Source organism: Coturnix japonica, chromosome 1 (genome assembly GCF_001577835.2).
Source record: "Coturnix japonica isolate 7356 chromosome 1, Coturnix japonica 2.1, whole genome shotgun sequence".
NCBI lineage: Eukaryota > Metazoa > Chordata > Aves > Galliformes > Phasianidae > Coturnix > Coturnix japonica.
In genome coordinates, this window is record NC_029516.1 from 123484071 (window position 1) to 123498308 (window position 14238).

The 14238-nt window shown below is 40.9% G+C and overlaps 1 protein-coding gene across 1 annotated transcript in view; it reads left to right on the forward strand.

Moving 5' to 3' along the window:
- The window catches only part of RASA3 (RAS p21 protein activator 3), a 111238-nt gene that overhangs the window by 30629 nt on the left and 66371 nt on the right, over positions 1 to 14238 (forward strand). The window contains exons 2-3 of the mRNA XM_015849528.2: positions 1206 to 1323; positions 11109 to 11212. Of these exons, the coding sequence (XP_015705014.1) occupies positions 1206 to 1323; positions 11109 to 11212 (222 nt within the window). The remainder of the gene's footprint in view (positions 1 to 1205; positions 1324 to 11108; positions 11213 to 14238) is intronic.

Sequence of the window (14238 nt, forward strand, 5' to 3'; positions counted from 1 at the left end):
GGAAGAGCTGTGGGAATAGCATGGCACCCCCAGGGGAAGACCTCCTGATTGTACATCTATTGAAACTCATCTTGTCACCACGTGCTCTCCCTGGGGACCTTCACTCAATCATCCAGACAAGAGTCTGGTTTCACGTGGTTTTAGTGTGAGAGCACAGGGCTTGGCATCTGTGTGCCTAGTGCATTTGATGCTTGACCTCAGATTGATAGGAGCTGGAGCTTTATCACAGCAGAACAGACTGCAGTGCAGGTTGTACAGGCCCTCAGTAATCCTCTATATTTTTGGCCGGAGCTTCTGCAGTTAAACCATTGCTAACGCTGTGGCTTAATTCAGAGCCACACTGGGTACACTAACAGATGTTGTAGTCACATCTGTGAATTGCTGTGCAGCCAACCTTTTTAATATCACATCTCACAGCTCCAAAGGAGGTTGGAAGAAAGCTACCAAGTTGTGTCAGCTGAGCTGGGAGTGAACTTAAGAGGAACAGACATCTAATAAAAAGTTATTACTGACATTTAGAGTTCCTTTCCCTACTGGCAAACAAACTTTTGTTCCCTTGGTCTGTGCTTTATTTCTTGTATTTTTCCCAGGATAAAGCAATCAAGTTACCATGTGCTTTTTGGACTTATCTCTGGGTTTTGTCCTTTGAGTTTAAAACACTCATCCAGGTAGTTTAAAACACCCATCCCAGGCAGCCTAGTGCTGGTTACTTCATCCATGTGCTTGAAAGTCCAGTGTGTGGCGTAAGGCTCTGACTGAAGTGACTTGTTTCCATCTCAGCATCTGGGCAAGCAATAGAGCTGAGAGCAGTCCTCATTTGCCAGGTTCTAATTATGTCTTTAAGATCAAATCAGCAGGCTGTATTGGAAAGCTTTATTACCATGTTGTATTGTGTTCCTGGCGTCTTATGGGTGGACTGATGAAAACTAAGGTTTGGAAGGAAGCAGCTTGCTCCCCAGTATATGCAGACAGATCAGAGGCAATAAACTGAATTGTTGCTGATCCTTGCTGCTGCTGAACTCTGAACTTGGGGGCTGTCAGGAGCTGCTGTCTTGAAAACAGAATGATGCTGCTCAACTTAATAGGGACTTTTTAGTTAGGAAGCATTTCACTTTAGCCTTTTCCTGATAGCTGACTAATATGTGGGAAACTTCTTATTATATAATCCTCCTGTCTTTTTTTTTTCCTTTCTTTCTCGTCTTTAGGTGAAGCCAAAAATCTTCCTACATACCCGGGGCCAAACAAGATGAGGGATTGCTACTGTACTGTAAACCTGGACCAGGAGGAGGTTTTCAGGACCAAAATTGTGGAAAAGTCATTATGGTAACAAATCCGTGTATACATGTGTTCTGTTAACTCTTCTCAGTACTCTAAACTACTTTACTGCTTACTGTTTCTGTGTAATATTCCATAGACAGGGTTTTTTGGGGGAGGTAAAGGGTGTACATGATTCTCTCTCCAGTTTTAAGAACACAGTATTGGTAAAAGTGTTAGTGCTGTGGTTCTTATCTGTATATATGGGAAGGCATGTCCACCAAGGCAAGCCACATAAACTGTTTTTCAAAGAATGCACAGGCGATGCTCCTTTTTTTTTGCTTCCCTAAACTTTTTAGTTCTGAACTCCATTTTGCGGCTATCTATGAGGCGTTTTGCACTCCTACACTAAAATCTGGAATGAAGGATTTGTATTGTTCTCTTGTAATTTTTTTAAGTCTTTGTTCCTCAGCTTATCTTCTGATAGGATGCATGGGGGTCCATAACTAAGACTGTTGGATTTTTGAGGCATTTAGCTTGATTAAACACAACTAGAGGAAGTGTTTTTCTATGACAGCGTTTGTAGTGTATCTAACTTAATTGAATCAGTATGCTTTTTTACAATAACTGATGAGCAATGTCCTTGGACCTGTTGTTTCTCTAGAAGAGACTTCGTCATTCATTTAAATGCAGTCCTGAGTCAACCAGATGCAGCCCTATTGCTCACAACCAGACAGTGCGCAGTTGGTGTTTTTGCTAGATGATCATTAAAGTCCTTCAGAGGGAGGATGAAGGTGGGAGAGCGAGGGGTGTATGATAATAGTTGATGTCATTTCCTTGAACTAATCCAATTATTTTTTCTTTTGAGAAAATAACTGGTAGTAGAAGGCATGAGCAACATGTTCTTTTAGTGGGGAAAATTCCAGCTTTCTTTAGGTGTCATTAGAAAGCTAAAGAGGTGTGATGAGACTGTGCAGAAACCGGAAGGTTTCTCGTTTCCTATAGAGCTGAGTTCTTTTTATCTTTTGAGGTAAATTCAGAGCAGAGAAATGGTCAAAGACCAGGAAAACATAACTGATGTGGAAAGGGTAAAAGATATGAAATGTTCAATATGGGGAAGGGGGCTGACTGTACACAAATCTGTAAATATATTTTTAAAGAATTGTGAGAGAGGGAATTGCTCTTTGTGCCTATTGTGGATACTGCAAGTATTAGATTTAAATTGCAGTGGAAAAGGAAGTTTGTTAGGTTTGCTATGAAGGAAATCTTCCTGTTTTTAAAGATTCTGAAGTGCTGGGGTAGATTCCCATCTTTAGTACTTCTAGATTATATATAACTGGTCCTGACCATAATATTGGGAACTTGCTATTTGCGCAGTAGTAGACCAGATGACCTCTCAAAATCCTTTGCAGTCCAATTTTCCCTGATGTAAGGGTTGACTAAAGGTGATCTCTGTGTTCATTCTCCCAATTAATTTACCTCTTCCATGGTTGTCTTGACTGTCTGTCTGTCTGTAGGCCTCTATTTGCAAGCACTGTTTTTTAAAAGCTTACTTCCTCAGTCCCTGAAAATCCATTTAAGTGCACTATTAGCACTTGGATTTTGCCTTTATCCATATAAATGTTTCTCTGGCCTTGTTTTTCTTTCATGAAAACAAACAAGTGCAGACAAAAATCCCAAATACATCAGTGGTAAAATTGGGATGTACTCCCAATCTGTTGATCATGATTGCTCTTATTTAGTGAGGTACACTCAAACAGCTTTATAATCTTTTATATGATTATGTTTAAATATATTTAAACAAGTGCATAGACTTCTAGAAGAGGACACTTTTGAAATCAGATAGTGCAGTGCTAGCCTATTGTTTCTTGTGAGACTCAGATGAGCGCATAACTGAGAAGCCAGTAATGTTGTTACATTCTTTAATGCTTGTTTGTAAATTGATTCAATTCATTGACTAACTGTAAATTATTGAGCAGGCAAAATTTATGTGCCCTAGGGCCCATGTGGTTTGTATGTAGCAGAGAAATCCTTGCTTTCATATGTAGTATTTCCCAGGCACTCACCAGTAGGGAAGCATGTGCTGGGTGCCTTTTTCTGAGGTATTGCTGCTGAAATCCATGACGTTAGATGGAAGCAGAGACAAGGAGCTGAGCCAAAGCATGGCTAAAATAGCAGAGTCCTGCCTGACCATCCATGTGGCTGGCCTTGAATGTCGTGTCGTTCGTGCCCATTTTCTATTCCCTACCACTTCACTGATGATATGGGGTTGGGTTACTGTGGTCACAGGTAGCAAAAAAAAAAAAAAAAAAGAGTAGTAAAGAATTGTCTGTGTTTTCACTTCTACTGGTTCTTTCTCTATCTTTTATTTACTTTTTCTTTTGTAGTTTATGAAAAGATCTTCTGTGTGAATCTCTAAATTGAGGGGTGTTTCATGTGCGGCTCTACCAATTGGAAACAGAGTCTCCTCATACAAAATTGCGTGTCCTGGAGAATCCTATGGTTTCCAGCACGTCTGCATAAAATGACTTTTTTTTTGTCTGCATGAAAAGACTTGTAATTACGAGTTGCACTGAAACACTGCTTTGTGTACTGAGTGCATGACAGTCGTTTTTCTGTAAGTTTTTTGTGTTGTGTTTTTTTTAACTTCATTGGTCTTCTGTTAAGCAGTAAAAAACCAAAAACAGACCAGTAAGAAAACCCACAAAAAAACCAACAAACAACGTATATTTCTCCAGGCATGCCTTGTGATGTAAACTTTAAGTAGGACCAGTGAATGAGAGGAAGGATGCTGTTCCTTTTCTTTCCCAGAAGGACTTGCATGCCTTCACGCTCTGACTCATGATCTCCTGTGTTTTGCATTGAGACTGTAAGGAGTTATCTCCCTGAGCTCTGCCCTAATCTTCTGCAACAGATTCATATTTTATCAGGCTGTGGCAGAGGCATAGGAAGACAGCTGAGATCAGTAACCTCTTAAATCAACAGAAAATAAATCATTCGGAGCATTAAGAACTGAACCAGCTCATCCTGTTGCCCATTCCGGTGCCCTGACCATTGCTCTTAAGAGACTTTCCATGAGCCGGGTGCCCTTTATCTAAGCTTGCATCATAAAAACTGAGAGCAGCCAGCACAGTGAACCTTAACACCTCTGTTGAGCAGTCAGGTGGGACTCATAAATAACAAGCAGGAATTTAAGTTATTCCTGCCATCTTGTCTCTCTGGGCTCTAGTTAAACTGGATGGTGGCACTGGTACCGTGTGAGGGCTGCTGTGGGAATTAGTTGGTGGTGTCTGACCAAAACAAGCCCAGGGGTTATCATTTGGGCTGGTCCTCCTATGAAAGCACTGGGCAGTGCGAAAGTCTTATTTATGTGGGGTGGCTCAGAGTCATTTAACTTCTCTGGGGATCCTTGGACAAGCAGGATTAGTGTGCAAGTTGATCAGAGGAAGATTTCCAGGTTCCCAGGAAGAGAACCGTGAACTCTATGAGACTAGATGGAAGAGAATATTGAACTCTTCAAACAGTGCTGTTTTCATAAAGTGCTTGGCATGAGCTTTTAGTCAATTCTGAGCAGGTCACATGCTGGTCATAAGACACGACGGAGAGGGCAGTTAAAGTTGGGATCTAATAAAGTTATCTGTTGAAGAGTTTGTTTTTCAGTATTTATATTACTATCACAGATAATGGCACTGAATATAATTAGATCTACTCCTTGAGACCTAGCAGAGACGTACGTGGAGCCACTTTATATTTTGTGCCTAAAGAAATGTGTGAGGTTGTTGTGTTTGTTATATTTCAGTGCATAGATTTACAGCATCTTTTTATGTTTGAGCTGCAGATAAGCAACCTGACAGTGATTGTGCCTGTAAATCTCTTGTGCTGAACCAACTCTTACCTTCCCCCGTGAGCAGCTCCAGACTTGAGGCACCACTGTCAGGGTCTTGTTCTAGTAGCAGTTCTTCCTGAAGGATAAACTTTCTTGGCTTGTTGGCATTAAGACTGACTTTGCCTTGGCTGTTTCCATCAGATGTTTCCATTCACTTAAAGGGCAGTGTCAGCTGCAACAGGAAATCAAGGCTGCTTCTCAAATCATAGGTGAAGAATGGAAGGAATGTGACATCTCTAAATTTGTTTCAAGGATATGAATAAAAGCAAAAACTGTCACACATTAAGAATCAAATGGTTGACGCTGTGTGCTTTAGAGAGATGAGCCAAGCATCTTGAGTTTGTCATTATTTAGTTCTCCGCTATTTCACTGAGGAATTTTTCACGTGCTAAACATAGTGATCAAAGCCTGAATGAAACACAAAATGAAGCCAGAAGCACTTTCTCCACCCACAGTCCTTTTTTTTCCCCCCTCGTAGTTTCCAGTGAAAGAACCAGTGTGCTTGTGAGTGTGTAGTGACATGTGTCGTAAATGCAGTTATGGCTGCGTTCCCTTCGGGAGGTAGCTGTCTTTGTTTCAGTATCAGGTCTGGTAACAAATTCAATTGACAGCTCGCAGAAACTTTCTCTAAGTAATTCTGGTATTTTATGTTTCGTGGGTGGTTTTTGTTTCTGCATTCTGGGCTTGCTCAGACGCTGTGTTTTCCTGCGTGTGGAGTTGACGGCTGCATAGTTAAACTTCTCTCGCGTTCCGATAACATCTTGGATGCAGGCCAGCTCTCAAATTTTAAGCACATAGTTGTTTCCCTTAGTTGGACTGTTGCCGGCATCAGCTCAGTTAGCTGCTGCCATGTACTTAGGTTGCCAGCTCACCCCCTTGAAGTAGCAGCTTTCCCCAGCCCAGAGGCCTTGAGCACAGCATATCTTCTGCTGACTGCGTGTTCTGTAGCTTCTCTCTCACCTGCTTTCTAACTCTTTCCTCAGCGTGCTGTCAGTTTCTGGGGTCTGCCATCTCCTGCATTTGACTGTATCTGACCATGGCTTTAATTCCTATTAAGAGTAGATTTCAATTCTGAAGCATCCCAGGCCTTTAAGGGAAGGGACAGAATGGCCGTGGATACAGCTTTGGTCTGGTCAGGGTTATTGTCGAAGGCAAGGACTGCATGGTCATGTAGGGAAGTAATACAGCTGGGAAGGGTGCCAGGAAAGGAAGCGGGACTTAATGGAAGGAGGAGAATGAAGTGAGCCTTGAGACTAAGGCAGGGTTTATGAATGAGAGCATTTATTCACACAAAAAGCCACCCATATGAGTAACAATTGTTGGTGCTGTAGGCTTCTTTGAGCCATTAAAAAAAAAAAAAAAAGTGAAAAAAAACCCCAATGCAGCTGTAATGTGACTTCTGTTGTTTGCGTGTGTCGTCTTACAGAATATTTTGGGAGGTGTCTGGGGGCCAAACGGCTGCTACTTAAAGTTATCATAATCCCTGTAAGCCTCATTGAGCCAAACCAGCAACTGTCAAGTGAGGACGGTAACTATAGCTTGTGTGTCTGTCTCCGTGTTCTGATATTAGGGAAGAGAAAATGCGCACCATGTTATTTTTTGCTCTGTGTAGTAGGGCTGGTTGTGGCTCTAACGCAGCGCTGCCATTTGGGTGTCTGCATGGCGACGGGAGAAAAAAAATTGCTTGGGTTTAGCGGATGTCTGGAAGACTGCAGTCTGCATTCTTAACAATGGGCATAGGTGGTATGTTTGGATTTGGATGTTGCCTTTTGTGCCACGTACTTCCTGCTGTGTGCACTCTGCCAAATCTGTGCTTCAAATATAATACTGGGTATTTTTAATAAGTTGTTGTAAGGAAGTGGCTGTCGCATCTGCCAACTTGGGCTTCTAAAGATCCTGTCTTATTTGCCTGTCTTCTTGTAGCTCTGTGACTAGTAGGAGACTGAAGTGTATTCACATTTTATTTGGCTGGCTGTTCCTGCTTTGAATAAACCTTCTCTTCTCTTTTTCCCCTCCCCACCCCCATCCCTTTACATACGCTGCTAAGCATAGCGTAAAACATATTAGCCAAGCAATAGGAGAGGCTTAGTAGTAGAAACAAGCAAGTGTACTCCTTTGTACAGACTGATTTTGCTTCCAGCTCACACTGAGATGTGAACTCTGGTCTTCAGTTCATGCAGCAGGATGAATCCAGTATTTCTAAACCATTTGAAGCAGTCAGAGGATGTGGAGTTGTCTGTGGCATGTTAATAGTCTTTACTTCCAAGCGGGAAAAAAAAAGCACTTTAAAAAAAAAAAAAAATCGATGCACAAAGAATTTTGGTTTGAGGGGGTTTCATTATTATTCATCATGCAACTCTTTCACTTCATCCACTGAACTGCCAGTGCCAAAACAAAAACAAAACCGCTTTAGTGAGTCTTAAGATATTGAGAAATGAGCACGGGGTGGTTTTGCAGCACAGCCTAAAACCAAATAAATGTTTCTGCACTGAGATTAACTGAGAAGAAGAGACTTCATCGAGTCAATACCGTTTGCAGTGTTTTTGGTAGATGTCATAGGGTATGGAATTAAAGTTGCAAGTCTGCCTCTGGAGTTCAGTAAAACATGTAAAAGTGAACCAAATTTGAATTATTTCTTTTAAGTTTGTGTTCATCATGTTTGTAATGAAGATTCTCTTCCTTACTTGCTTTCATTCTACTTGCACAATAATATGTTTCTCCCCTTCCCCTGTGTTCTCCTGAGAAAATCCATAACCAGTGCATTAGGGGGAATTCAGAAATAAATACCTTAAGTGGGAAAGGCTTCCGGATGAGTGAAACAACACATGGAGGGAACCTTCTGGATTTGATTCCACAGTATTCTTGCTCCCTCTGTTGCACCAGTCATCTTCTTTTTACTTCACCGCGTTTTCCCAACAAAGCTTTGTGGATCTTCTGTCACAGCAGGTGCAAAGCTCCTACAGAAAGTCTTCTGAGATCACGTAGCATCTGTGTCTGTGGTGGGCACTGTATAAAAGCTGCCCAGGGAGGTGATTGGGTCACTTTCCTTTCAAGGAACATATAGGTGTGGTACTGTGAGGGACATGGTTTAGTCAGGAAGTGTTGGTGGTAGGTTGGACTGGATAATCTTTGTTCAGCATGGAAAGAGACTGATTAGCCCCTTGTAGTGGACATGCTCCACTTCAGTCCTTGTAAAATCCTGTCCTTAGTAGCTCCCTTTATCTGTTTGTTATCTATTTGTTATATCCTGAACTGATGGCAATGCTAGTCTTCTTCAGCTGTGACCATGTTGATGTGCAACCTGTGTTGTGAGGTCAAGGGAGGGGTACCCTCATTATTTCTCCTCCTTGAATGAATAATGTTTCTTATGAGCATATGTTTAGTCTCCAATGAAATCTGAACTCAGAACTTGGAGGTTGAATCTGAACTGATTTGATTCTGCAAGATTCCTGAGTTTTCAGCAGGGTTAGTTCTGGTATTTGTTTTGGAGGGTCTTGTCAGGCTTTGAGGGCTATGTAAGCAGATGCTGCTGTTTTTTATTAATTGCCATGTCAAAATAAAAGTACTTTCTGAAGCTGTCTGACTAACTGGCTGTTGGGGGACAGAGGGAGTCATTTATCTGTTCTCTTGGAGGGGGGAAAACATTTTGGAGCCCTGGGTTTCATGCTCACAGTAATGTGGCTTGGGAAATAAACCATGGAGTTTGCCTGCTGAAGCCTCTTACTTTCCAGGTCTGGGTGGGAGATAGCAATGGTTAAGCACACAGTGAACTGGAAGCTCAGAGCATTTGTGTGGTTACTTTAGATTCCCTCTGACAAAAGTTACTATTTCTGCAGAGCTCCACAAATCGAGATGGGTGAGGATCAGATTTATCTTAATATTTCCTCACAGTCAAAACTTTGCTGGGTAATTACCCAACCGAGAGTTGAGTGTACTTGAGTTGGAGACATGCTTGGTTTTATTAGGAATGCAGTGTGACTCAGGGGTGTTACATGAGTGATGGAAGGCTATAAAGGGCTATGGGATCTTGGAGGGCTTAAGCCAAGTGAGAAGATGTGATCTGCGCATGGCTAATTCAGATTTCATAGCATTTCTTCTATTAGGTAATTAGGCTCTTTCAGTTACCGTGTATTGGACTAGACACTTCCTGTTGTCCATTCTGCTTTTCTGAGCATTGTGTGTGTTTCGCTTTGGTGTGGAGGTGGATTATCTTCTGCCTCTGACCAGCACTCGTGACAATGATTAATAGAGGACTTGCCAAAGAACCCAGTTGTTGTCTGTTCCCTGCTCTTTCTCCTCAGAATCAGCTGAGCTGAATTAAAGTAAGCTTTATAGTGTGTGTGCGTGTGTGCGTATTTTCAATAAACTGAAGCTTCTCTAACATTCTTGATAGAGAAATGGGTGTATAATCCACAGTTCATTAACTATCATTTCACGCTAAGATCATTAGCGAATAAGTTCATCTGTCGTATTCTTCCAGCGGAAAGGGCAATTTTATGGATGAACAGAGTATTAGAGCTCTGAACGATGCAAGTGTTTTGCATGCATAATGCCCTCAATATCTGGGTGATGTTTATGCATTTCTGTCACCCCTTTGGGTTAAGCCTGTGCATAAAAACGTGCACCATGTGCATAGAATGGGAATTTGGAGCTGCCTGAAGTGTGGCCTCTGGGGTAGTTGGTAGCTGTCAGTTTAGTAGAAGCTTCTTGTTTCAAAGAGTTTGGGCATTTTGTACCTGGAACAGTGGCTGCTGAATTCTTGGTTCCAAATAAAATCGCTGAGCAGAATGAGTGAAGATGACTTAATTGAGAGCAGTGAATTGGAGGTGGTGGATGGGATGAATATAGCATTCATCTGCCATTTCCAACCATTAGATTTTTCTCCTCCGTCTTCACAGCAGGGATGACTAAGTGGGTCACAGTGCCTTGACTTACGTTTGGATGCATTTATTTCAGGGAATGGGAGACCGTTTCAGTGGGGAGTTTTAGACTTGTGGGCTCACCGCTGGCTTTGATGTTTATCCAGTGTGTTTTTCCTTGTGGCTGATGGAGTAGTGACTCCACCAAAATGTTTTTACTGTGTTTTGAGCTTTCAGTAATGGTAAAATCTATAGTATGGTTCTATCTCTTATCTTCATGCCTAGCCAAGCCAATAAAGAGGTCTGTATTTAAAAGGGGAAGAAAAAGTCTCCTGGCTTTGAGCTTCTTAGGATGTGAGATTTATTGTTAAGTTTACCTCTGCCATACTTGCTGTATTTGTCTATATGACTCAAATTGCACCCACCAATTCAGATCTACTGAAGCATGAGTGACTTGGAATTAAAAATCTGTGGTAAAATGGTAGACCTGTCAATGAATAAATAATGTTGCTATATGCTTATAGTTCATAGAAATAATTCCTCAACCGTATAATTGGATAGAAAGGAACTGAAAAGACTGCTTCTAGGGGGCTGAGATTTTTTTTTCCCCATTTAAATTGGTACAGTCTAAAGAAAGCCCCATAAGAGATTTTCATGCTGAGATAGGGCTTTTTATTTCTATGTTTTTAAAATTTTGTCTTATTCTAAAAGAACTTATTCTGTAAAACCTAACAAGCAGTAATAGATCTGCAGGGCTACCAGGTAACGAGCATCTAGCCAGCTGCAAGCCTTAGCTAGTACCAGTTGACTGAACTTGTCTTTGAATTAGCGACTTCTCTTATGGGCTCTTGTTTTTCCAAATAGAAACAAAGACTTGCTCTTTTTTTTCACCTTAGGAAACCTTGTTCTGTGGTAGTTTAAGGTAGGTTGGAAGAGAAGAATTGGAATGGTGCTTGAAGGTGTACCTTCATGGGTGGGAGTGACCATCGCAGTCCAGTGCGATGTTCTAAGTGTGAAATGTAAGGATGCTGGCTTCTCCAGGATACCAACACTAATTTCTTTCTCTTTGTGTGTGTGTATCTGTATGTTGTTTTTTTTTCCTTACCCAGCCCCTTCTATGGAGAAGACTTTTACTGTGAAATTCCTCGGACCTTTCGCCATCTGTCATTTTATATTTTTGACAGAGATGTTTTTCGAAGGGATTCCATCATAGGTAGGTGATCATATCAATTATTATTTTTATTATAGCTTACTTCTCTTGGACTTTTAACTGTTAGATCATAAATAGTTTTAACAGTTGGGATCTTGCTATGTCTCCCTTGTGACAGTGGTAAATAATGCTCAGTATTCTCCTTCTTGTCAGATGACTAAAGTGCATTGGATGTTACACACAGAGAAGGCTGGGAGATAAATGCTGTTTATTATGACAGCAAAAGCAGATTGCTGTTTAATCAAAGTAGTCAACAAACCACCACCTAAATGTTGCAACATCATTTTTTACTGTAAATTCTTTTAAATGCAGGGTCTTCATTCTTGCAGTACTATAGGGCTCACTATAGTTACCTACATTAAATGCTGTTAAACTATGACTGCAGTAATGAGATGCAGAGTAATAGATACTGGTTGTAGATACTTGCAGCACAATGGTGACAGGTTTTTATAAGCAATGTAGAGCAAGCTGTTGCTTACTTTGGGCAGGGTGTCTGCCAGATATTATTTGCCTTGCGTTTCTCATGCAGCAAACTAGATAAGACTAAATATATCTCTGTATGGATAAGGGTCTTGTAAAAACCTCTAGAAGATTAATAATTATCTCTGAGAGGAAGAGTTTCCATTTGAAGTTATTTTAACTGTTTTTCATAAAATCATAGAATGGCCTGTCTTGAAAAATACCACAATGATCATCTGGTTTCAACCGCCTGCTATGTGCAGGGTCATCAGCCGCCAGACCAGGCTGCCCAGAGCCACATCCAGCCTGGCCTTGAATGCCTCCAGGGATGGGGCATCATTTTTGCTTGCTTGTTTTGTTGTGGTTTTTTTTTTTTTTTTTCCTTTCTTTTTAATTTCAGTTTCTCATTTTTAAATTTGAAGTTGTGCCTGACTGTCATTAAAAAAAAATATAGTATAGTATGGCTGTAGCTATCAGTAATGTGTGTATGTTTTGTCAGAACTCCTGGTGAGGAAATTGATGCTGAGCAATAGTGTGTATAATGCTGTAAAAAACAGTAATGTTAATATGCCTAAGGTAGTGATGCTGGTCTCTATATGTTTTTACATCATACTAGTATGTCATGCAATTGCTAGCTTCTTTTTGTTTAACTTTGTTTTATATTTAACATACCCACTAAGGAATTCTTTGCACATGGCAAGAATACTGCGAGAAATAGTATTAAAAGCTTTACCAAAATTCAAAATATAGTCTAAATCCAGGTTCCCTTAGTAGGAGGGTTTCCAGCCGGCAGATTGTATTACCTAAGCACCAGAATGCCTTTTGCCTTTAATTTGAAAATTATAGATTCTTACTATGGTGCTTGGTGCTTATAGCTTTGCTTCTTGAGGTAAAACTTGTGATTGTTTCTGAGGAAGAGCACAGTGAAAGATAAATAAGTAAATACAGTACAGTAACAGACAAAGTTGTGGGCCGAGAGCACTTCACTTAAGACGGAAGAATTCCATCTTTCAGGCATAGTGAAATAAGTCAGTTTTACTCTGCAGAACTATGTGGTAGCAGCTTAAACTATCTATTCCTGAGAAAATGCTTTTACACAGGAAGAATTCCTAGTTGTGTTGGACATGCATATACTTTGCAGAAAAAGCATTAGGTAAAGTATTGGGGTGGAGGTGAGATAACTGAACATTAATGTTTAGCAATGGTGTATGCATCCTGGGGAGAAAGGAGGCCAATGTCTGATTCTTGAGCAAGCTTTGGGAAAGCTTTTTGGTCTCCCTGATCTCCAGTTTTCTTCTTGTAACGTGGAGGCAATACCACCTTTCTTTCTGCTTCTCGGTTTCTCATGTTGAAGTCATCTCATCTCATATGCGTCATAGTTTTCTGCAGCTGCAGTGTCCCATGAGTTGGCAGGCCATGGGCTGGTATTTTTCTTGCTAAAGGCTTTACTTTCTCTCAAAACAGGGGTTCTTGAATACTTGGCACAAGCCAGACCCATGAAATTGCCAACAGAAAAGTGCAAATTGTCTCCTTTTCTTCATGTTTCCTTAGTTCCCATTTTAATAATGAAACTCTGACACTGGAGGGCTTTTTAGAGACTTTCCTGAGGAGACTTGAGTAAGGGAGGTTAGGAAGCGGTCCCTGCTGAAAAAGCCTGGTTAGCTTAATGCTGGAACAAGCTCTTCTCCGCTGAAACGCTGAATCTTATGAATAGGGGCCCTTTGTTTGCATTATAGAGATTGATTGTTGTATTATGTCATCTTGAGACGTTTCTGCTGAAGAAAACATAGTTACCCGTGCTCATCCAGCAGTGAACTTTCTCAAAGAAGAGAACTGGGAGTTGTGTCTTCCACCTAGGGTGACTAGTTTTAAGTTTGGTGTTACTTAGCTTGTGGATTTGCCTACGTTTCCTGTGTGATATGGTATGTGCAAGACATCTGCTTGCACTGTTTGTTTGGCTGCTTTTGAGCGGGTTTCAAGAGGCAAAGAGAGAGAATGTGTGTGTGGGTGAGAATTTAAGTAGTGATTTTTATTTCTTAAGATGGCTGCCTAGTAAAGTTCCTTTCGAATCACTATTTAATTTTGCTAGAACTTTCTCTTGATGTTGCATCACTGCTTTCCAGGGTGTCTGGAGCTCAGAGTGGGAATATTCTTATTTATTCAGATATGAAGTACAGCTTTGTCATGACAAGTTCTTGACATTCAAAATGCAAGTCTGTGTGTGACAGATGAGAATGCTTAAGTTACCAAAACCGGAAGGAGTGGGGGCAAGACAATGACAAACAAGAACCCCCTGAAACCTCTGATAGAAACTTCCGAGGAGAAGCAGACATAGTCAGAAACTGGAACACGTGTAGCAGATACGTTTTTGGAACATACTGAAGTGTTTTGGCATACAGGATGGGAGGATTGTTGAGATACAAGATATCTTTGAGTTTGCATGTTTGTTTGTAACATTTGTGTTTCCCTAACAGTAATTTGCTAAGTCATGTAGGATTTTGTTAGCTAAAAATACAGATCTGGAACAACTGCGTCTTAGAAGAATTTTGGATACCAGTTGAAATGCAAAT